At 40.8% G+C, this 23,336-nt stretch overlaps 2 protein-coding genes across 5 annotated transcripts in view; one reads left to right on the forward strand and one right to left on the reverse strand.

Moving 5' to 3' along the window:
* nkain2 (sodium/potassium transporting ATPase interacting 2) overlaps positions 1–20,357 on the reverse strand; it is a 129,491-nt gene extending 109,134 nt beyond the window's left edge. The window contains exon 1 of the mRNA XM_086189203.1: positions 20,339–20,357. Within this exon, the coding sequence (XP_086045329.1) occupies positions 20,339–20,341 (3 nt within the window). The 5' untranslated portion in view covers positions 20,342–20,357. The remainder of the gene's footprint in view (positions 1–20,338) is intronic.
* On the forward strand, positions 1,257–22,388 carry trdn (triadin). Of its 4 annotated transcripts, none has more exons than XM_086189204.1 (5): positions 1,257–1,697; positions 7,211–7,409; positions 18,354–18,401; positions 18,937–19,098; positions 22,178–22,388. In XM_086189204.1, exons 2-5 carry the CDS (start codon positions 7,223–7,225, stop codon positions 22,198–22,200), a joined length of 420 nt encoding a protein of 139 aa, XP_086045330.1. In that variant the 5' UTR covers positions 1,257–1,697; positions 7,211–7,222; the 3' UTR covers positions 22,201–22,388. The 4 variants fall into 4 exon arrangements, with proteins under 4 accessions (XP_086045330.1, XP_086045333.1, XP_086045332.1 ...); XM_086189207.1 differs by having other exon boundaries at positions 18,937–19,068; XM_086189206.1 differs by having other exon boundaries at positions 18,940–19,098.
* The last annotated feature ends 948 nt before the right edge of the window (positions 22,389–23,336 follow it).

The raw sequence follows: 23,336 nt of genomic DNA on the forward strand, positions 1-23,336 counted from the left end.
TGTCAACAAACGAATGAATCCATCCTGTTTTTGTCCTGATAATTTAGCACATCAACCATATCACGCCAAAATACTGCAAAACCAACGTGCGAGCAAAAGCGTTCATAAAGTATCTGAGTCAGGTTTGAAACGCCGGACTTTGCAGCCCTTGGAGTCCTGTCACGTCCCATTTTTTGTGTGACCAAGATGTTCTGCTCGAGACAACATCGCATGATGATGTCATTGTGACACCGCGGCCATTAAAAACAGTAATTTGATTTGTGATGTGTAGTACTTTTTTTTCCCCCCCTGCGTTCAGTTAAAGTAATTGGTTGTGATACTGTGCAGAGAAAATGACAGACGCATTTGTTCCCCCATTACTTCTGTGTGCCACATTCACAGTGCATTACAAATGAATACATTATATTACACTGTACAATAGACAAAAGAGGGATGTTGTGGCGAGTGGAAAGAAAAAGCTATCTTTTTGATGTATGTGTGTACGACGTTTGATACAAAAGTGATGTTTTAGGAGGTTTTTATATTTTTGAATGTATCAAACAGGGTCAGATATTTCATATCCTTTTTTTTTAGGGATTACACTTTTGAGTTATGAAAATGAGGTCAGAATTGTTGGTTACTATGGAACTATATGGTTATATGGTACTTGATGGTGTACTGAGGACTACTCTGTTGCCAGCATGGGCTGTAGTTCTGTGTACTGTATAGAATACACAAGTTGTTGTTAACGGGGGCAAATTGTGCACACCTTTTGCTCTATTATTGTATTTTTCACGTACACAAAGTACAATGTAGTTGCCATTATTACCTTCATAGTACTTGCTCTATTATTATTTAGAATGAAACGTTCTATGATGAGTTGGCATCTACCTTCATTAGGATGTTCCCCAAACCTGCCGTTCACCAGGCAGGAATTTTACCGATTTATATAATATAATTTAGGCTTTTTAAAATTGCTCCTCATTCTCAGGCTGCCCCGTTTTCCCTCTTCTTTTGAATTCCGAAATTAAATATGATTTCATAATGGAGCTGAAGCCAATGAGAAAAGCTGTGAGACACACAGCTAAAGAGACTTTGAGAGCTTTACATCCTCGCTTTATCATCTTGTCCTCTCTCTTTCTTTTCTCCATCCCTCGATCATTCACCTCTTTTGCTCTGCTTTTTGGTTTTCAACCCCTCCCTCCCCCTGAACTCTTCCCCTCCCTCCCTGCCTCACCAGCTTTATCTATTTTGGACCCTCAGAGGGGGAAGGGTGACTCTGTAAGGGTGACCCTGTCTGTCTCACTCTCTCCAACATTTAACCAGACTGAAACTGAATCTCAAAAAGTTGTTGTTGTTTTTTTTTAAACAAGACTTTACTGGACACAAACTGACACAACTTTGAAAAGATCAAGAAGAATGAAAAACAAATAACTTCTCATTGGATTTCATTCCACTTTTTGGTTCCTCTGGGGAAGGTTAGGGTGGTATTTTTAGACCTGGTGTGTGATCCGGCTAAACACAACTGCTGTGCCTTTTTTTTTTTTTTGCTTCAGGATTTCCATCTTGCCTCCGTCGTCTTTTCTCACAATCAACTGGGCACCACAAAGGGATTTAACGAATGAGTTACACACTTGTTACTATGGTAATGCTGCTTTTCCAAAGTCTTTGAAGGATTGAAGGTTATCACTGAACACCGCGCTAACTCCGAGTCAAAGGTACTGTAAAAAATCCATTTCACTCTGGCTGAACTTTATAATAATGATCTGCTATGAGCTTCCTGGCTACTGTAGGTCTAAACACATTCTCCCCACAGTCATCCTCCTCAATGTCATTTAAAATACTCATTAGAATTTAGCTGACGGAGGAGCCAACGGAGAACTTTATTAGGTGGAAAATTGCAACTATAGGAGGGAAATGGGAATTTAATTAACGGCACTTTGCCCAGATTAACCAAGGTATGGAAATGACCGCTGATGCCATGAACTATGAGCTCCTGTTTCCCTGATATTCCATTATTTCCTGTTTTGATGTGGACTGTACTAAACATCACTAAAGTCCCACTCGCTTATGCAGCAATAAGAAATGCTGGCAACCCTCTGGTGTTTGACAGGATGGATTTACTTCAATGAGAAAATCTTTTAATGAAGACAGACATTTCAAGACACAAGTTAAATTGATTTATGATCAAATTTAAATTTGCTGATCCTGATTGTGCGATTTTGTTCGTTTTTCCCTCATCTGACCAGAGCTCATTCGTAGAAATACACCAAACTTGGCAAAGCTGTTGCTTAGAACTAACTTCAACATTTCCGGATGGATGATGTCAAGCTGGACAAACTTATCTAGTGAGGTTTACTTTATTCAGTTTATGAAGGTGGACAAAGGTGTGCACTTGTAATTGTATGGAATCAGAAGACATGTGTACCAGATTTAGCACATAAGTAATGCCCATCTGAAGTCCTTAAACTATAAATAGAAATACGCATTACATGACACGGTATAAGTGATACACAAATACAGAATAAAAGACACTACAGCCTTTTTTAAAGTGATCAGCACTAAACTGGCATAAATGGCAGTAAATCTAGACCAGAGTTTAACATGGAAAGCCAGTAGATTATCACCTACTGTATCTAGGGCAGAGAAGATCCCACATCTACACAATGAGAGTCGTAAAAACATGACCAAACTCTTTTACTATCAGAGATCTTAGAAACTCAACAGGCCCTGTTTTTTAAAATACGGGTAAAACTTCAGCTCTTTCAGTTCATGCAGTCAATCCTATAATTATCTATTCATATAACATGAAATACGCCGCCTGAACTCAAATAATTCATGCTTTGCTGCTGTTTTTTCACAGCCTAAATATGCATTCTTTGTGAGAATCAAAGATGAGCTTCCTTTTCCTTCCTATCCCTGACAGTATCAGGCGTTTCAAAATGTAAGAGTGTAACAACACTCAACACGCTTTATTTAACAAATAACTCACAGAACAGAATCATTCCTTTGTTTAAACAAAGTGTGCATCTCAGCCTTTATTTTAACTTGCTAGAAATTAATCTGAAGTAAAAACTGTCCACCTACTGTTTGAAGCAGCGACATGTCTGTGTCAAAAAGTTGCTGGACTTTTAACAAAGAGGTTGTATTGATGACTCACATTCTCTACCTCGTCTTTGTCACCTTTCATTTGCCCTCTAATGCCGGCGGTTAGACGCCTGCACCCACATACTTCTAATTCTGCTCCTTGCTTTGGTGCGGAGGAGGCCGCTGCAGCGAGTAGTGTCCTTGTGTGTGTGTGTGTGTGTGTGTGTGTGTGTGTGTGTGTGAGAGGATCAGCTCAACACTTGACGGTAACAACGGGCGGGCTGGGTCATCTGGTTTTCAAAAGACGACAGATGTTGAAAGAGAGCATGTTTGTCGATTGTGACTAACACTGAGAGAAATGTATGAAAGCCCTAAAGAAAAGTGTGGTGTAATTGCTTAGAGAAGAAGTGGATGATGGCAGGTGTCGGTATAACCTTTACAAAGTCGTGACAGTTTTACCTACAGTGGATCAATATGCTGGCCTGACCAGCCTGACCTGGGCTATGACCAGCTGTTACATCATCTATTCAAAAATGGAGGTTCTTCGTCTGCAGTGACACACATGCCAGCTGATGTTAACGCTCAAACTCCCTTTTATGTTTGTGGGCAGAGTGGCTAAAGGTGATGTACCGTGTGATGTACTTTGTTGTGAACGTGCTTATTCACACACTTGCCTATGTATGCTGCTGTTACTGGAGGATTCCACTACAGGGCACAGCAGACCTAGAACTTCTGGATTTGGATTTTTATAAATACAAAAGAAGAAGAAGAAGGATGAAGGAAGAGGGTTGGAAACAGAGCAAAGCATTAACAAGAATGATCTTCGTGAAATAGCGATGTAACACTCGGTATTTTGTGGAACGCTGGTCTTGGTCAGGTGCAGTGATTTCGGCAGTGTCACCTCACAGCTACAAGGTTCTGGATTTGAATCAAACGGGTCTTTCTGTGTGGAGTCTGCATGTTCTCCCTGTGCCTGCTTGGGTGCTCTCTGGGTGCCCCAGCTTCCTCCCACAGTCCAAAACCATGCAAGTTAGAAATGCTCAAGTGCCCGAGGTGTAAATGTGAGTGTGAAAGATTGTTTGTCTCTGTATGTCAGCCCCATGATAGACTGGCGACCTGTCCAGGATGTATCCCGCCTCTCTCCAGCACCTCTGGCACCAGCAGCCCTGCAGCCCTTAGTGACCTCAGCAAGTTCAGACGGCCGATGACTGGGGGACAAAATATGCCATCTGCACCCGTCGCAGCTTTTGTTCCTCTTAGTAACAGCAGTAATAGCGCTCTTCTCATGCTTGCTATTCTGACAAGCATATACTCTGTGCAGACTTGTTACCGGCAAGGTCTGTTAACTTCTCTTCGAGATCTTCCACCACTGTTGTCACTGACCGGCTGAGCCCTGACCCTGATCTCCAAGTGCTTATATATGTTTGCATCTTGAGGGTGCATAGGGTTAATTTCTCAGAATGGACTCAGCCGACGCACTGAGTGGGAAGTGGGATACGCGAGGCAGCCTTCGTGCCCATGCAAACACACGGTTTTAAAAGTAATTTTATCTCCAGCTTGACAGTTCACATTTGTGTCTGTGTGACTCTAGAAGCACAAAATAAACTTAAACTCTTGAAATCACAATATGTAGTAGCAGCACAATATCTTTGAAGCTACAGTGCTAATGTGCTAATAGACATTTAAAACATGAAAAAAAAAAACAGAAAGTCAAGAGGGATGCTGTTGAAATGGTGGAAAAGAAAAGATGTGAAATCTCTGGTTTGAAAATGTTGTGCTTTGGTGCAGGTAGTTCTATTATTTAGAAAAATGGATTTTACTGGTGCCAACCTCCAACCCAACCTGCTTCCTTGTTGAAGACTTTGCTCCTTTAACAGCAAAAACCGCATGACATTAATTAACCGGGGTGTGTATGAGTCCACCATGAAAAAGGATCCTAGCTGATGTGATGTATGTTAGCCGCTACACGGTTTTAACACCCTCCACTGCCACCATGTGATACGGTAATAAGGGCTCGTAGTCGCTTCAAAGACTTTCTTTGAAGTTTCTCTTATTCATGTGTTCATTTTATTCATTTTCCACGAGGTAAACAAGGGTGAGCATGCTGAACCTTCACCCTGTGCAAGTGAACGTGCAGCGATGATGTTCTGTCAGAAATGAAAAGGAAGGAAGCCGTTCGCAGGCATCAGTTCCTGAACATCGCTGGCGCTCTGAAGAAAGCAGAGAGATGCCAAATGTCAAATGCAGTTAGTTAAGCACTGCTACGTTCGCACTGGCTACATAAGAGGCCATAATACAGCCAATTTATTCGCGCGATTGAGTTTTACTTGCAAGTCGCAGCATAGGTGTGCGTAATATTGAGAAAAATACGGAGTCTGAATGTACCTGACCTATCTTATAATGAGGACACTGGGGGAACATTGTCACATTCTGCTTATTTTAATTGAAAGTTAAGATGAGCACTATTTGAGTCCAAACTTGTAAACCTATTTCTGTCAGCTGGATAATGAAAGGTGTTAATGCTGAACCTGGACCAGCGCAGAGCGTGCTGCACTCTTACAAGGCCTTATTAATAACAATGAGAAATGTTGTAAATTATTTCAATACAAATGTCTACAACTCTCATTTTGTATTTGTTTTTGGGTTTTTTTTGATAAGTTGTTATGCAGCCGGTGTAACAGAAGAAAGGAAAAAAAAAATCTCATCCATTTATCTAAGCCAGCGTAATAAACATAAACAAGCCAACGTGGGAGCATAAGCATGGCGTGCCACATGAGCCCGCAGCAATACAATGACAAAGACTCTCTTTAGAGAAGTCGTTCGTCTTGCAGAACAGATTTTTCAAAGTGAGATGGAATTCTATGTCCCCATCACCTCGGGTAATCTCCGTCCGTCTCGTTCTTATTGCTCTCTCCTGCCCGTCTTTCTCCCGTGTATCTTTTATTCTCGTCTTCACACAGAGAATAATGTGCTTGATTGATTCGCTGATGGGAACAAACAGTGGTAACAGGAAGAGTACACATAGCCTTATTACAAACGCGCCAGTTCTAATATCCTGTACATATAACTACTACATGCTAAGCACAAAAAAAAAAAAAGGCAAAGTCATATAATAACGGCTCATGGCCCCTCAGACTCCAAACACATCCAAGGTTTCTGCAATTTTATTTCCACATTCTGGATATTGTCCAGGAGCACTGCTTACAGTACTTTGCAGAAACAGCTGTACATAGATGATTTTTGGGCCTGGAGACAGGGGTGTTCCTACTTTATTAGGAGCCCAAAGCCAAAGAGACCAGGGGGGCCCCCCCAAATTTCAACCTGACCAGTCACCGCCTAACCAGACTCCCTGCTAGTGGCATAAGGGGTCGCTTTAGAGTTGCTATAGTTTCCCGTTCATGGCCAAACATAGAATGTTCTGTCGTTGCTGTGGACTAATATAATCAGCCGTCCTTCGGGGGCCCCATTCTAGTTCCTGGCCCTCAGCTGTTAAAAACCTGCTAGAATATAATAAATATACAACAGCACATACCAGGAATGAAGCACTTAGCATAGCAGATCACAGTATCTTCATTTTGAAAGGACATTATATATGTTCCATGCATATTTCTGCTATATATATTTCATTTTGTGGGCGACAGATGCAGTTCAATCTTCATAAACCGTTCGCAATTTGAAAATACACTTGCAATTGTATAAGTAGAAGCGGTTGCTGTGTTAGCAACATAGAACGTCATACAGATTACTTAAATATCATATCAATAATAGATCAGCATGTTCTCATTTGAGGTTGTAGAGTTATATCTAAGATGGTTTAATTGACACATATGTGTAATTTTGATGAGATGAGCTTTTAGGTCTTCAATCAATAGCAGGGATGGGACTTTGGAATACATTTCTCATCATATAAGTGCAGCACTCAGATGCTGGAGTGTGAGATCATAACAGCAAGCAGCATACAAATTGATTCTACCCAAACCTCCCTTAACAAGATTTCAGATGTGTTCTGATGTTATCTCCCCTCACAGATGCTTTTACAGAAAACCTGGATGGGAGAATGAATTATTCCTCCAAACAGCCTTTGTTTCCATCTCCTAGTTCCTCTCTATTCTGTCCTCTTATTTCTGATTTCCTCCTGCCTCAGCTCTCTTCACCAATGAGCACCCAGACCAACGGCGGGGAGGCGGGACCTCCACCTCGATCCAATCAGAGGACATTTTTGGATGAAGTCATTTTGACCTTTACGTCACCGATGGCCTGGCTCCTGATCGTGGCTCTGGTCATCACGTGGTCAGCGGTGGCCATTGTGCTCTTTGATCTGCTTGACTACAAAACACTGGCGGGTAGGATTTTATTTCATTTTGATATTTTCCTTTTATCTTTGCGCAATTTTTTTTTTTTTTTTTTTTAGTTTTTCCATTAATTTGAAATTCCAAGATCATATACTGTGCTTTTAATTTCTGACACTTTCCATGCACCAGCGCATTCATTCATTCATTCATTCATTCTTCACACTTCATATGTGGACTTTCAGCAGCCTCTCAGACATTTTTGAAGAAGATTTCAAAAGTGGCACCATCAAGGTCATCATTTTCAACAACATCCATGTGTCAAGTCAGGGGACTCACACAAAATACTTGAATTACAATAAAACACCAAAGTCAAGGATCGGTCTGGTTTTCCAGGCATGCAGGAGGACAAGTGGCCCGCCTGCTTCATGTGCAATACTACTGCATTTTTCATTAAATCTGACCTCTGAAATTTTTCACCAAAAAACAACAAACAAAAAAAAGTTTAGTCATAACCATCAATTCCATTTATTCATATTAAAAATAAATTAATTAATTAATAAAAGGTTCCTTCATGTTCTCAGACTCATTCCCGATTATTGCCTTTCCACCTGAACGGTCTGACGATGGTAGCCGTAGCGTCCTGGGTATTTTCCCTGCAGCGTCCATCATCCATCACATTGCCCATGATAATAGAAAGGAGATGCAGTTTAAACCCTCTCTCCTCCAGCCACCAATCCACCAATCGCTCGACCTGACAAAGTAACATCAGTGAGTCTCTTTCCTTTGTGGTGGAGACCATGGACAAACAGCTGGACAGTTACCACATTGAAAACAGGAGCAAAATATTGTGTACTAGCTTAATTTTTTGGGGGGGGGGGGGGGGACTTAAGGAAAATTATCAGAATTAAATATGACAAAAGGGTTACTATTGGCCAAAATGTGTAACTCTTTATTTTGTCCACCCTGGGCTACTGTAGATACAACTTTGAGATATAAGGAGCTCATTTTAAGCTAACACAAAAGCAAATATCATGAGTTTCAGGTGGCTTTATAATAATGAGGGGAAAAAAACCCTTGATTAGTATGCATATTCCTGTCAATGATGCCGTTACTTAAATAATACAGAAGAATAAAATGCTGTGTGGAGTTTGAGAAGTGAAAAACTGTTCTAGATGAGGAGGTAAGGAAATGTTGAGGCCGCCCAGCGAGGGGGACGACACACCCCGACTCCTGCTAGAGAGGCAAAGGGCAGAACAGCGCAGGAAGCCAGGAACACAGGACGCCACATTTTCACCAGGAGCTAATAATGTCACCACAGCCAGGTTACACTTATACTTTGTGTATTTATGTGTTTCCCTTCACTTGATAGATGTGTTGAAAATCTTTCACAACATGTCCACATAGGCTCTAACATTAGTCACCATTTAATGGTTTATGTACCACAGAAATATTTGACTCATACAATCACAGAGTGGGACTTGATGGAAAGGACCCCTGCTGGTGTTGGAATGCATACTAATGAGAAAGCACCAGGAGGTAATCAGTCTCCATTTTCATTAAAGCGTCTGTTAATATAAAGTTAAATTATTTCTGGTTTACCTGGACGACGTCGGGTTTCTCCGTTCTTATCGTTAAGTTCACGACTTAATCATCTGGAGTGATCAAATTTCATTTTCTTCGATTGCGTTTTAATTGCGTCGTTGTCACAAGATAACAGAGTATGAAATTTCCTGACATCACAGCTATGTTTCGGACTAATTAAAGCAAATGGATTCAGTAGAGGGCTGCACGGTGGTGCAGTGGTTAGCACTGTGGCCTCACAGCAAGAAGGTTCCGGGTTCGAGTCCCGGCTCGGGCATGGGATCTTTCTGTGTGGAGTTGGCATGTTCTCCCCGTGTCTGCGTGAGTTCTCTCTGGTACTCCAGCTTCCTCCCACAGTCCAAAGACATCAAGAGGGGACGAGGCTGATTGATACTCTAAATTGCTGTAGGTATGAATGTGAGTGTGAATGGTTGTTCGTCTCTCTATGTTGGCCCTGCGATGGACTGGCGACCTGTCCAGGGTGAACCCCGCCTCTCGCCCGTTGACGCTGGGATAGGCTCCAGCCCCCCCCGCGACCCTTAATGTGTGGGAATAAGCGGAAGATGACGATGGATGGATGGATTCAGTAGAGGTGGTCTCTTTACACCTGCTCGTCACCGGCTTCACGACCAGGCCCAAAGGTCTATGAATTTATATCTTCAGATGATAAAACACATACATCTGTGCTGATTTCTGCTCCATAGAAGCCTGAAAAAAAATAATAAGCTGTAACTACACTTTGCTTGCTGATTTTTTTTCTTTTTTAATTTGCAAACTCATAAAACTGTTGAAGAAAAAAACTCCAGTTGTTGACAATAAAATGACGCAAACATTCTCCTCTTAATGTAAAAAAATGAATGAAATGCAGGAAATCGAGGTCAACAAAAATAAAATGTAAACACAGGAAGCTTCAAGGTAGCTTATAGGAATGAAATAAGGAACTAAATTGAATTGAAGACAATGTATAAAAAAAATGTTCAGGTCTATTGAGAGTGATTAAATTGGGTTACAGTGTTATATTATACCTTGATTACCATGGCCTTATTATTTTTAATGCAATTAGTGTCAATCATCACTTCAGATATTGAAGTTAAACTATAAAAGTCTGCATGCTAACATCGAAAACAAGTTGATTTTCGACTGTTTTCTATAAAAATCATTCTGGTTTTCACACAGTGAATGAAAGTGTGAGATGACGCTCGCTGGCGGTTTCAACTCCAGTTATTTCTGTTGTGATTTGATAACATAGAAATCAACAGGTGTCTCTCACTGTTGTTAAAACTTGCTTTGAATACAAGGCAAGGACTCCAACACGCAGCCCGAAGTCAGAATCGGGTTGTAGAAAATCTTTGTCAGCGTTTGGTGCACACCATGATAGCGAGGCGGACAGAGGATGAGGGTTTAGACTGAGGGAAGGTAAAAAAAAATAAATAAAAAGTGAAAATTCCAACAAAGGCTGGAATGCAACGGAGGAGGAAACGTTGGTGTATGGAACACGCAGACTAAATACAAACAAGGGGAGGCAAGATTCTGATATATAATGGAATATTCCATCAATAAAGAGAATTTTCTGATGAAGTTAGAAGTCGAACTACTGACATGAGCACAGTTTTTGCATCACTGTGTAACACAGGCCGCAGTCAAACCTCTGGGCAGCGCAGCGGCAGCTTCCAGTGAGTGCTACAAACAACATCTGGATGCACAGTGTTTTGCATAATTAGCAAGAGAATACTATAAATCACGGTAGATGGCTGGTTTCATGTCGAATTATGGAGGGAAACCCTAACTCAGGAACAGCAGGAGAATATGAACGCAGCACTCAACAAAGAGCTCATGTAAACACCTAAACTGACATCCTGTCTGATGAAGAAGAGCTGGAATACTGTCGTCCTGGGACGCGGATGTATAATCAGACACAGGCGAATCCCAGTTCTTCATATTTAGAAACAAATTGATTTTCCAGTATAGCCGTGACGCATTAGCATGCATTGTAGTGATCTGAACAGACTTGGCACACAAAGGTCAAACTGCTACAAATCCTACAACCGCACAACAGAAAAATCAATCGCTTTGATTTCGTCGCGAAACCGGCGTATTGGCGTGCAGAGTTAATGCGCTGTAATAATGACCTTTCCATCAGTTCTACTCACATCTGCTGCTTATCACTCCCACCACAACTATCCTCATGTACATGGACACGGTCATGCAGTCATCTTTAACTCCTCTCCCTCCACTCTCCTCCCCACTTCACCCCCCGCCTCTTCTCCATCTTCACGCTGTCAATCACCTGCCATCCCATCCAAGAGTACACCTCATACTGTGACGACCCCGTGTGTTTATCACCTGGTAAAAACAAGACAACTGCAAACGCTCTCCGACTGACCTGCTTGCTTGTTCTTAGGTGTTGCATGTAACTAAATGGAGATAACTTCATCCCAGTGACGATGCTGGTTTAACTGGTTTTGCATTGCTCTTCGTGGTTGAAATCTTGTCATAAAGTCACACTTCTGGGGTGACACCAATATAAGAAGTTCCACACCTCTGAATTGAGCATCTCACATGTTTTTGAGTGATTCTAATTGGTGATTTCCCCAGTTGAGAAAAGCCACTTCACATGGGGCCCAATCGCAGTTTTGCCTGCAGGAATTCTATAAGAAACGAGACAACTTCCTGTGCAACAAAATATTGACAAGCACACATGGAGTCAGCACAGGGCTGCAGGTTATTTTAACATCTAGAAATGGAAAAGAGCCTAATTTGAATGACAACAGCTTGTGGAAAAACTGTGCCAGTTGATATCATATGTTAGAAAAACTACATTTAAGGTTTTTTTTTGAGTGATAACTCCTCATTGAAATCGAATTCATCGTTGGAAATCTTTTTTATTTTTTTTTTACAATTTGGTCTGATTAGATTTTGGCACTACAAAACACTTGATAGAGTTCGGAGAGCATCTTGGGTTTTGGTAATATTGTGAAACTCCAGCTCAGGAAATGGGAGTTAAATGGGACTTGAACAAGCTTCTTATGCAAATAAGCGCAGGTTAGGGAAACACTGGTTAATGTTGTGAAACACTATGTTTTACCCAGGACTGGAGTTGGATTCAAAAACCTCCTGCACTGACGGGAAGAGATTGTCAAGACTCCCCTTTCCTAAAGATAAATGTAACCAGAAAACTGACTAATCAATATTTACTAATATTTTCAATGCAAATTTTTCAGGCGAAATGTGATAAAAGTATTGGAAATGGGCAGAAAACCCCAATCTGGCAACACATGGGGTTGCAGACAAACAAGGTAATGGTTCAGGTGACGGTGTTGATTCAACGGCTTTATGTCTCAAACACAAAAAAAGAGTCCAGTTTGATTTACATCGGCATCGTTTCCACCACCATCCGATGCAGGATTAAGAGGTTGTGGTTAACTTCATGTACCGTATTTCCTGTGCGGTCACCCACATCCAAACAATAGATATTGGAGTTCAAACCACACAGACTAGTGCTACTACCACCACTACTACTTCTAGTACTACCACTACAACAACTACTTCCCGCAACACTTCTGGTACTGGAAGGGTTACAGTTAGTTTGTTTTCAGATCAAATCAAAGAGTTTATGGATTGCCGAGCAAACAGCTGGATAAAGAAGACGTGGATTGTAAGGACATTTTTGGACAGTTTTGCTGCTCTTAGCAGTTGGTGCCCATGCACCTCAAAGGTAAAATACACTTTTTGGGTGAAGTATCCCTTTAAAGGCTAATTCCACAAAAACGAAAACATTCACTTTTTCATATTTTTTACCTTCAGTATTCATGGAGACAGTTAAAGCGGCTGTGGTCAGTATTTTGGACCTCGGGGCAGAAGAAGAAAACTGCATGCAACGTATATAATTGACTTTTTCCAGCTGTATCTATATGTGTGTGTGTGTGTGTGTGTGTGTGTGTGTGTGTGTGTGTGTGTGTGTGTGTGTGTGTGTGTGAGTAAAATGCCAAAAAGACAATTACATTAACCACCCAACCATGCACGGCTTCACATTTGGAACGTAAGTTTATTTTTTTATTCTATGTGAGGAAAATGACATTTCTAAGTGATTCAATGTTTATTTATTGCAATTCTGTTACCTGCTGGAAGGCTCTTTTAAATTAATCCCTCTTCAAAAGAATCTTGAAATTCACATTTATATACTAAGTGTACAAAGTAAGCTTGTCATGGTGTGATATCACTTGCAAACACCCTGCGTTAATCCAGCCACAGTTGCACATCAGTGACAAATTAAAGGAGAAAACAACACTGGTGTCATGTTTGATGATGACGATGGTGGCGGCGGCGGCGACCAGCTCAGTCTAAAGTCTCTCATGGATGTTAAAATGGGGTGGCGGCACTATCATGTGATTCACATACAGATCAGAAGTCTCTCACGTTGAGTGCATCCGCAATGCTTATTTATATAGAACTCTTCACGCATTGTGTTGTACTGCAAAGTGCTTCACAAGAATCAAGCACAGAGAGGAAATGTCAAACCACCAACAATATTACCATTAAACCAGAGGAGGTCAGGGAAAGAGGAATTTCCAACGGCGAGTTTAAAAATTACTAGTGACTGCATAAAAACATCTAGATTAAAATCACAATCTAAAATGCTGTTAAAGGATATATCAGTCAAAGTGAGTGAAGGCCACATTAGGAGTAAAAAAATAAAAAAAAACAGTAGGATGAAGAGCATGAGAATTAAGTAACAGAACATGTGAGTGAGATATATTAATAGAAAATGAAATGAATTCAGTTCAGTTGAAAGCTAGAAGTTTGGGTGTTGGCTCTTAGATATGTCCGAGCTGGCAGCCCCCCCACAGGTCCTCAGCTGGCCGTTCCACACACGTGGGGCAGAGCAGCTCAAAGATGCCTCACCGTCGGTCGCACAAATTCAGTGAATTATATATTAAAGTCAGTGAAAAATTGAAGAGATCTTTAAAAAAAAAAAAAAAAAAAAAAGGAAGTCACGGGGTCGTACTTTTTTTTTTTTTAAATACACATCCATGAAAATTGCAGCTTTTGCATGCATGTACATACTCCAAGAAGTAGCCTGATAGCTTTTCATCTGTCACCAGACAGAATATTTACAAGAGTACATGAAGCAAAACACAGCTGTGCAGATCATGAAAAACTGTTCTTTTTAAAGGCGAAACTAAGAGTAAAGAACACACACACCTGTACCTATGTATCTATCTATGTACCTTTGTGTGTGTGTGTGTGTGTGTGTGTGTGTGTGTGTGGGCACCTGATCCGAGGGGGTGTTGACTGTGGATGACGCTGCACAACAAGTCCTACTCATCGCACATTCACACCAAACAGTACAGCGCACAATATGGAACAAAGGCTCGTCAGACTTCAAGTTAGAAGTTTTTGCCTGAACTGCAGTGGCTCGACCTCTCAGCTTCCTTTAAGTTCAGTTACAATGACTGTTCAAAACAACTATGCCAGCAAGCAGATTTTCCCACACACAGAAGTACTTCACAATAAAAGACATAAAATAATATAGCTTAATAAGATGAAGAAGAGGTAGATGAAAAAAGTAAAACCCATGAAGAGGGTGACTGCACATTTCAGGCTCATCGTGCAGTTGTCTGCAATTAAAATCACATGCGAACAAAAAAAAAATAAAGTCTTTAAAAGTAAGCAGAGCACAATTAATGATTTCTCGAAGTTTATTCCAGTTGTATGTAACATAAGAAATGAATACTGCTTCACCCTGCTTCGTTTTAACTCCAGGAACTAAGAAATCAAAGAGTTGTAGAGGTGGTACGGAGAAGTCAGAGATGGACTTAGACCCTCAACCACAAAGTACAAGACTTGCTGCTGACTATTTCTTCATTGAAAAAAGAGCAAAGAACAGGACTGAAGGTTTTTTCTGTAGATCTGATTGGCTGAGGTTAGCCTGTAATAGACAGATGGCGATCAATATCTAATCTTTTCTCAAACAGAAAGGAAACTTCCTCCCACTGCAACGGACAGTTCTGAGCAGAGAAGAGAAAGCACTCAAAGCAACCATCGGGCTGAACCATGTTGTTGTCCTCCATTTTATCAAGCAAATATTTGCAAGCTGACAATGGCAAAAGCTGGGGCTGCATTTTAAATCACAGGGCTTTTCTTTCACTGTGACATTTAAATAAAGGCCAGTGTAAACGAAGCCGCAAGGAGACATTCTGAACAATAAATGTGATTCTCCCTGAAGTGAAAGAGCAGATATTGAAATGTGTGTTTGAGAGAAGACAAAGTAGAGAGGATACATATTTAGAAATAGAAGAGAAACACACACACACACACACACACACACACACACACACACACACACACACAGTGTGGTCATCGTCGTAACTGCTCAGAAAAAAAAGAAGTGAAAAAAGTGTATAGGAAACTTGAGGGGGAGAAAATAGAGATGAAAACGAAGAGATGAAAGCACAGAGAGTTGAATCAGTCAGAATAACCTCTAACACAGTCGTTGCTTAAAAAAATGTAAATGTTACAAGACAAACACGCTGAGTTTATCTGAAGATCGACAAAAATGATCAGGAAGGTACGGGAGCCGAGACTGGCCGTGCGTGTCACGACTTTTATGTTACCTCAAAATCACAAGTAAATCACTGCATTGCTTTGTTATGGCCGAGCTTGTTTTCATTACTTATACTTCCAGTAAGATAACTAACTCAATTGCATAACAAAAACCAGATTTTTATTCCCCTTGATGGATTCGTAATTATTAGTATGATTTACTGTATAATTGAAAGTAATTTGCACTTTTGAGGGAAAAAAAAAAGTTACAGCATTAAAGACATAATCAACAACCGTAGCCGACCTTGACTTGACTGTATTGCAATGTGCCAAAGAAAAAGGAAAGAAAAAAAAGAAAGAAAGAAAGAAGAAAAGAAAAAAAGAAAGAAAGCTTTTCTTACTTTTCTTACTCTACTGCATCTCTTTCAGCTTCTTTCTGTTCTTTCCTTGTGAGAGTTTTCAAAGCCCCCTGGGTTTAGTTTTATTTATTTTCTGTATCTTTGCGGCACAATTTTTTTTTTACGTTTCATCTTCTCCTCCCTTGTTTTATTATTTTGATGTGACTGCTAAACTACACAACACACACACACACACACACACACACACACACAAAACAAGGCAAAAGGTGAGCAAAGAAAGAGCCGCATGATACGGAACATAAAAGAATGACTCAGAGAGGAAATAGATTTTAAAAGAAAGGTGAGAGAAGAAAAAGAAAAAAAGGGAGGCTGAAGAAAAAAAAAACACAACAGCACTGAAAGAATGGCAGGGAGTTAGCCTGTCGTCTAGTCCTGGTGTCTCTGCCAATCAGAGAAATGTCAGCGCATTAATCAGTTGTTTATGAGCATCCATTACATTACACCTCCACACTGGGCACTGGGAGCTTATTCCACCTGAGACAATGAGAAGGAGAGAGACAGAGAGACAGAGAGACAGGGAGGATGATGCATTATACACATTTACGAGACCAGAAAGAGCAGAATATTCACAAGCGCCTGCTAAATTCAAGCGTTGCCGCGGCTGCAGGTTCACAGATGAAAGACATCCTGAACTTAAACCACAGAAGAATTAATATCTTGCTTCAAATTCAGTGCTATTATTATAGCTTATAATAATAATGAGCCAATGGCAAATGCGGAAGCAAGGGGAGTTCCAAAATGTGATGCTTAATGAAACCATTTTTAAATCGTTATATTTCTTGTCACAACAACAAACAGAGGTTATGGATAGATCAGAGCTTAATTGGCACTTAAGATGACTTAAAATAACACTCAAGTAGCATGTATGAAGATGCAGCTATAGCAGACCCACGTGATAACCACCTCATAGCCACAGGGTTTACACGGGGGGGGGGGGGGGGGGGATGATGCTAACTTTCTCACCTTGAACAAAAATAAAACAGCATCACTGTTCAAGTCTGCCAGATGTTGTTACACCTGTGACACTGAAAACCACGTAATCTCAAGCAGAAGCCAAACCATCTTTTTATGGAGTGGGGTTTTTTTTTTTGGTGTGCTCGAACTCAACCACACAAACGTTTGCTTCACAAGGACCTCTGAAAGTGATTGCCCTGCGGTGGTTTATCAGCGGTACTAACAGATGGAGGAGTTAGCCCCGCCTAGAGCGACCTGATTTGAGTGATGTCATGCTAATTCAATGAACTGGTGACACCTGTTGGATTTTTTTCTGGATCCTGCGAAGAAACAGTCACAACGACTAAACATAGCCAGCTTGGTGTTGATTCACAACACAGAGACAGATGTTTTGGAATAAATATACAGAAATAACGGATCTTCCTGCATATTAAGATCATGAATCCCTCTTGGATCCAAAGTAAAACTCCTTGTTGTCGCTTTCATCCAAATGCTTCTACAAATAAATGTAGAGACATGAAATAGATGCACGCTCACGGCGAACTCAAGCCCACTGTGCGCGTCATTACCTGATCTCCTTGCACATGTCTAATATATTTAACATTGAAGCTTGAGTGTCGTCTTGTAAATCACTTTGGTTAAAAGCGTTTGCCGAATGAGAAAATGTAAATGTAACGATCCAGCTGCAATTAGTTTCTAATACGCTGTTTGAGAGGATGTGACAGGCGAGGCTTTAAAGCAAATTAGAAAGAAATATGTTTAAATAAAACTGAGAGCAGCAGCTAGGACTTAACTGCCGTGGACAACACAGCAGGGTCAACATGCAAAAGTAAAAATGAGAATAATGAGAATCATTTTTGGTTTAATCGTCTGGCCACATTGCTTTGAAATGCTCTCTGTGGTTCATTTGTTGGACTCACACATTACCTGTCTCACCAGCTGCATCAGGTAATGAGTGAGCTAAATTACTTGAGTCAGAAGTGAAGCCACATCATCCAAAATAACCATAATGCATCAGTGATTTGTTTTTTTTATAGCAGTGCCAGGAGCGTGGCTCCAGGGATGGCAATTGTTATGCATTTAGCTCAAAGCACGAAGCCATGATGGAGGCTGCACACTCGTGTGTTGGTAAATGTCTTGGATTGAAACAACGAACGTTGGGTGACACAGATGGAATAACTGGTCGAGTGTGTCGGGATTGTTCACATGCTGCATGTGTTCCAGCTCATTCTGCTTGTCTCACATCTAACATCCAGACATGTTTGGCAGGTTGAAGTGTGTTTTCGCTCTGCACGGCATGTTTGCAGCACTATAGAGGTGAGCAACAAAGCTGTATGTCACCATGAGTGGCTGAACGTGTGCAGTGAGATGAAGGTCACTCAGTGTTCCTCTTTGTGGATTGCCTCGGCTTTTATCTCTCCAGTTCTCGTTCTTCTCTCTGTTTCTTCACATCGAGACGTCCGAGTTAATGTCTTATTTGTATGTTTCTCCTCCGCAGGTCTCCCTCCTCCTCCCGCCGTTGCTAAGAGAGGAATGAAGACTCGAGGCAAGCAGCTGAAACCATCATACTCCTCACCTTCACTGTATAGCTCTGGATTAAAAATATATAATGGACATCTGTAGCTAAACATACCACCACGTGTACCACAACAACTGAAATAAACGACTTACACATAATAAATACAGATATATGGTATACCGCAATATTACCCATGTTACCTATTTAAGGACATTTCATATTTTTATGTGGTCTCAAAATTTTCTGGAGTAAATAATAAAAGTGATGTCTGCCATGCTGGGGAAATGATGCTGAGATTGAAACTCAACCCACCAAACAAACATGCCCCTCCCTCCTGTGTTCCTTCAGAAGCTCCACCCACCAAAGTCATGGTCATAAAAGTGGGCTCACTTACAAAAGGAAAAATATACTGGGATGCACTATCAAGCTACAACTGAATGATCTAAGGAACTGGAATGCAAAATTATAAATAATAAACCTGAAAACAGATCTGAAGCCGGTTTCACATTTGCCCATTTCCACTTTCTTCTACTCTGGCTCTTTTTTACGCTGTTCTTTTTAGCAGGTGTTCGTCCCATCAAATCGAGCTCTGCTGCAATCCCGAGTGCCGTAGCAGCCGAAGAAGGCAGCGATTGGTTGGAGATGTTATGGACGTTTGCCGCTAGTTTGGTAGCTCCTGAGGATGAGGAGGAAGGTATTCACCAGCTAACTGACACCTTCACATGTAAGAAAACCTCACCTCACACTAATTACCCATCCGATCTAACCACGAGTGACAAGGAGCATGTCATTGTCACATGATCATGTCTAGTCCATACTAAAAAAAAACCCAACATATTTCTCAATTCAATTTCTCTCTTGCTTTTTGTGGACATGCCATGACACCATCATCATCATTAATGCCATTTTTTAATCCTGAAATGTGTTACTTTCATTGAAGAGGAGTGGTAGATAGAACCGTACTATACTTGTGCATCTAAACCGACTAAACTAATGAAAAGCAAACTGCATCACGAGCCAAACTCTTCTGTACAAACAGCAGCGACGGTTGAGTTGTCACATTAGATGATCTCTCACACATGAATATTATAATGCCCCTTTAACCCATTAAACTTTGGAGATACACCAGGCGTAAAATAAACTTCCCATCTCGTTTAATTTATTCAGATTATATCAAAATCAATGGTCCATCAATAATAAGCTACTGGTAATTAACTGGAATACAAACTTTGAACTGGAGCGCTTATTTCTAGTATGATTGCTCAACACACACAAGATGGTTCCCTCAGTTTGAGTGACAGTGAGAGACTTCCGGCTGTCTGGGGTCAGGGGCACAACGAGTGGGTCAAGACAATGTCACTCTCAACTCATCGTATTCAAGGGTTTGCACAGTGGCGCTTCGCTCCAGTCGGTGACGTCAGTTTCACACGCACATGGTCATTTCTAAACAGGAAGCTGTAACTGGCACCCTCTTATTTCTGGATTTCTATGTCTGTTTCCTCAATCAAATACATCCGTCTTTAAATAATTGGCTGAGTTCTACGACGTGCTTAATTTGTAAATCATAAGGTGCCGGAACGCGAAGTACATATGACAGCTCAGGGATGAGAGAGGGGCACAAGTCCCGGAACCGAGACAGAGAACATTCTGAAAACAATAAACAAACGCCCACTTGCCATGCTGTGGGACTTACAAGCCTCAATTTCAAACAATATCCATGGTATAAATGTTATGACGATTATTTACAATTATTTTAGGCTCCTCTGCGCAGCATAGGCAAATGCCCACGTCACCACAGGTGGGACTTAAAGTTTACAGTCAGCAATTAATTTCTCAACAGGTCTAACTTGTAAAACAAAAAAAAACAACAACAAAAGAGCTCACAATAAATCACACAAATCTTCCATTATTATGATGGTATTTAAAGATTGGCACGGCGGCCTATGAATAGACAGTATGCTCACCATTTAGTTGTCCAAAACACCCCACGGTGCCAGCCTCCTGCCCCGGCTTGGCCAACTGTAGGTGAACCTGGCCAGCTATAGGTGAACCTGGTTACCTGTAGGTGAACCTGGCTTGCTGTAGGGGAACCTGGCCAGCTATAGGTGAACCTGGTTACCTGTAGGTGAACCTGGCTAGCTGTAGGTGAACCTGGCCAGCTGTAGGTGAACCTGGTTACCTGTAGGTGAACCTGGCTAGCTGTGGCGGCGCTAGCCTCCTGCTGCAGCCGATTTTGATCGTCAACATGACCGCTGCAGCTGCTCTCGTCGCCGCTTATGGAGGCTTTTCTAACTCGTTTTGAAGCGTCATGCAACTCTTCTTATTTTCGATAGAAGACAGCAAATTTAACTTTCTTTTTGACATGTTGGCGTTGAAATAGTAACTTTTTCTTCCCTCTCTACTTGCTCCTCAGTTGCGGCGAATTTCAAAATTTTTGTTTGGTTTTTTGTTTGGTTTTTTTCTGTGTCAGGGGCGTGGTTTGTCGGCATCGGTTATCTTAATAAACAAAATGAAATTCTTAGGATTTGTTCTGTAAATTAATATATGCGCATTATTCTTTTATTTTAAATATTTTTAAAACGTTCATATGTTTCTTATGTTGTTTTTTTGTGTTGTTTTTTTTTAAATACGAGAGGTACCGGATCTGCTCAAATAAGTACCGGAACACAGGGAGGCCAAAATTCAGGGGTGCCGGCTCAAATTAACCCCTGGCTATGGTGCTAAAACTGAGGTTTCGGCACAAAAGCACATAGATTAAAACGGTGGGGAGAAAAAGACCCAATGGTGTCTTGCAAAGTCTGGTGTTCAACTAAAAACGTCCAATTTAAGAGCAGCCTGGAAAACGCAAGAGCTAATGTGACATTCTGGGCTGCAAATGGAGCCATTTGTTGCATCCACCTGTCTCCTTTTTGCATACTTTCTACTTCCTATCTTTAAATAGATGCCATCACATTCCATCTCATGCAAACAACCCTGCACGTCCAAAGCCTTGTAGTTTGACACAAACAGCCACAAAATTCATATCCTTAAATAAACATGAGTCAAGAATTTGGGATGCACAACATTTTTGACAGTATCTGATATGCCTGATTTGGCTAAAAGCCAAAAAATATATACTAGTATCAGCTGAAAAAAAAAATTTCACATTCCCAAACATTTGAAAAAAGGCCATAAATGAAATTTACAGCATTGTGTCCTTAAATGATGAGCAAAGAAGAGACAGCTAAAACTTCAGATCATGAATTTTATATTAAAAATTTACCAAAATCTGTCGGTGCACATGACATGCTGATATTCTGTAGCGTCCATTTCTATCAAAACATATTGTTCGTGTAATTAAACCACACAGCCAGTTTGTGATATTCTAGACTGTTACATCAGCACGTCCACGTTCAGCGTTGGGTATTGATGACAGCTGATGGTGATGTTTTGGCAGTTTTACAAGTTGTTGTGACGTAATCAAACTCCGACAACTTCTAACTTACAACATCTCATGTCAACGCCACCTTGACGTGAAGTTATCCTGACCAAAACACAACATTTATCAAACTTCCACACATTAACATCCTCACCATGTGAAACCCTAGCACTTTAGTTGGTCCAGTTGCGTTTCAGTACAACGTCAGAGCTTGATGTCAAACCGCTTCAATTAAAATCATTCTCCGTTCAAAGATAATGTCTTTATGATGTAAAATATTATAATATGCAATAAAGTTTGCTCTTATCCCTTAACATTTACTTCTGTAGTTTGAATGATTCACCTGTCACTGTGATTCATTAGCGTCTTATTCTCTACTCTGCAGCTTTCCACTCTGAAGAACTCTGAAGAAGGGAAAGAAACGAGGGATGGTGAAGCATGGAGAACGGATGAAGAGGAGAAGGAGAAAGCCAAGAGACATAAGTGGAAGAGACAATGTAGAGACCCAAAAGAAGGATGTATAATATAAATCACAGCAATGTTTCTTTCTGTCTGTCTGTTGTTAACTGGAATTTGATGAATACAAACATTTATGCCCTGGGTTTCTTTTCTGCTTCAACATTCTTATAATTTGTCTCCATATTTTCTTGCAGTTTCCAGATTTGACATCGTTTGGGTTCATTTGAAAGAGTTTAGCCTTCTCTTACACTGACAATGTGCGAAAAGATAATCCCGTTACTGCATCTCTGGACACATACCAGTGTTCTTGATACTTTTAACAACATTTGTTTAACGTAAAATGCAAAATGGAGTAATTCAAGATCTGATGTAAGACAAAATATTCTAGTAGTGTTGCAGCCATACAAAAGCAAACTGCATTACCTTGCATTTCCAGCCCATTGCTCCTGTATGCATGATGGTGGCCGGAGTTGTCGATGACCAAGCAGGTGAGTTTCCCGGCACCAGCAAAGACCTTCTGGGCAGGAAGATGAACAGTTCAGCCAGGAGGAGATAAGGGCCTCTGCTGTGGTTCCCTCAGGCATCAGACTGGATACCCCCAACAAGAAAATGCCTTGAACATGAGAAGTAGACGACGATGGTGGGAGACAGAAAGAAAACAACAAACTACAAATGCGTAATCCTTCTTGAGATAAGGACAACAATGTGACTCAGGGTTGAAAGAAAACAGAATCCCATAAAGAAGGTGAGAAAAACCTGGCGTAAGAGCAAGTATGAGATCACCAGCAAGATATAGGCCACTGTACTCGAGCTCTAACCTTCAACATGGAACCAAAGGAAAACCTCAAGGGGACGATTTATACCTTAAAGACTTGATATGATGTGAAAAACTGAACGATGATAGGAGAAATATATTTTGAAAGTGTCCTTGGATGAATAAGGGGCTTATTTCTATTCATAGTTAAAATCCAATTTAACACACATTGGTCCTGCTAAGCTTAGAAATTATGTAAAATGTGTGTTCAAATGTTGCTCAAGCAAGAGTCAGATAAATACCTGCGGTGTCTTGTACCTAACGCTTTCTG

Source organism: Aulostomus chinensis, chromosome 20, assembly GCF_037954235.1.
Source record: "Aulostomus chinensis isolate RoL2024-O1b breed Wild chromosome 20, RoL_Achi_v1.0, whole genome shotgun sequence".
NCBI classification, from domain to species: Eukaryota; Metazoa; Chordata; class Actinopteri; order Syngnathiformes; family Aulostomidae; genus Aulostomus; species Aulostomus chinensis.

Excerpts from the sequence above, each read along its gene's own strand:
- trdn (XM_086189204.1), top strand. The coding sequence starts at position 7,223 with ATGAGCACCCAGACCAACGGCGGGGAGGCGGGACCTCCACCTCGATCC. Across the intron at positions 7,410-18,353 it reads TGACTACAAAACACTGGCGG|GTCTCCCTCCTCCTCCCGCC; the intron begins GTAGGATTTTAT and ends TCTCCTCCGCAG. Across the intron at positions 18,402-18,936 it reads GAGAGGAATGAAGACTCGAG|CAGGTGTTCGTCCCATCAAA; the intron begins GCAAGCAGCTGA and ends TGTTCTTTTTAG.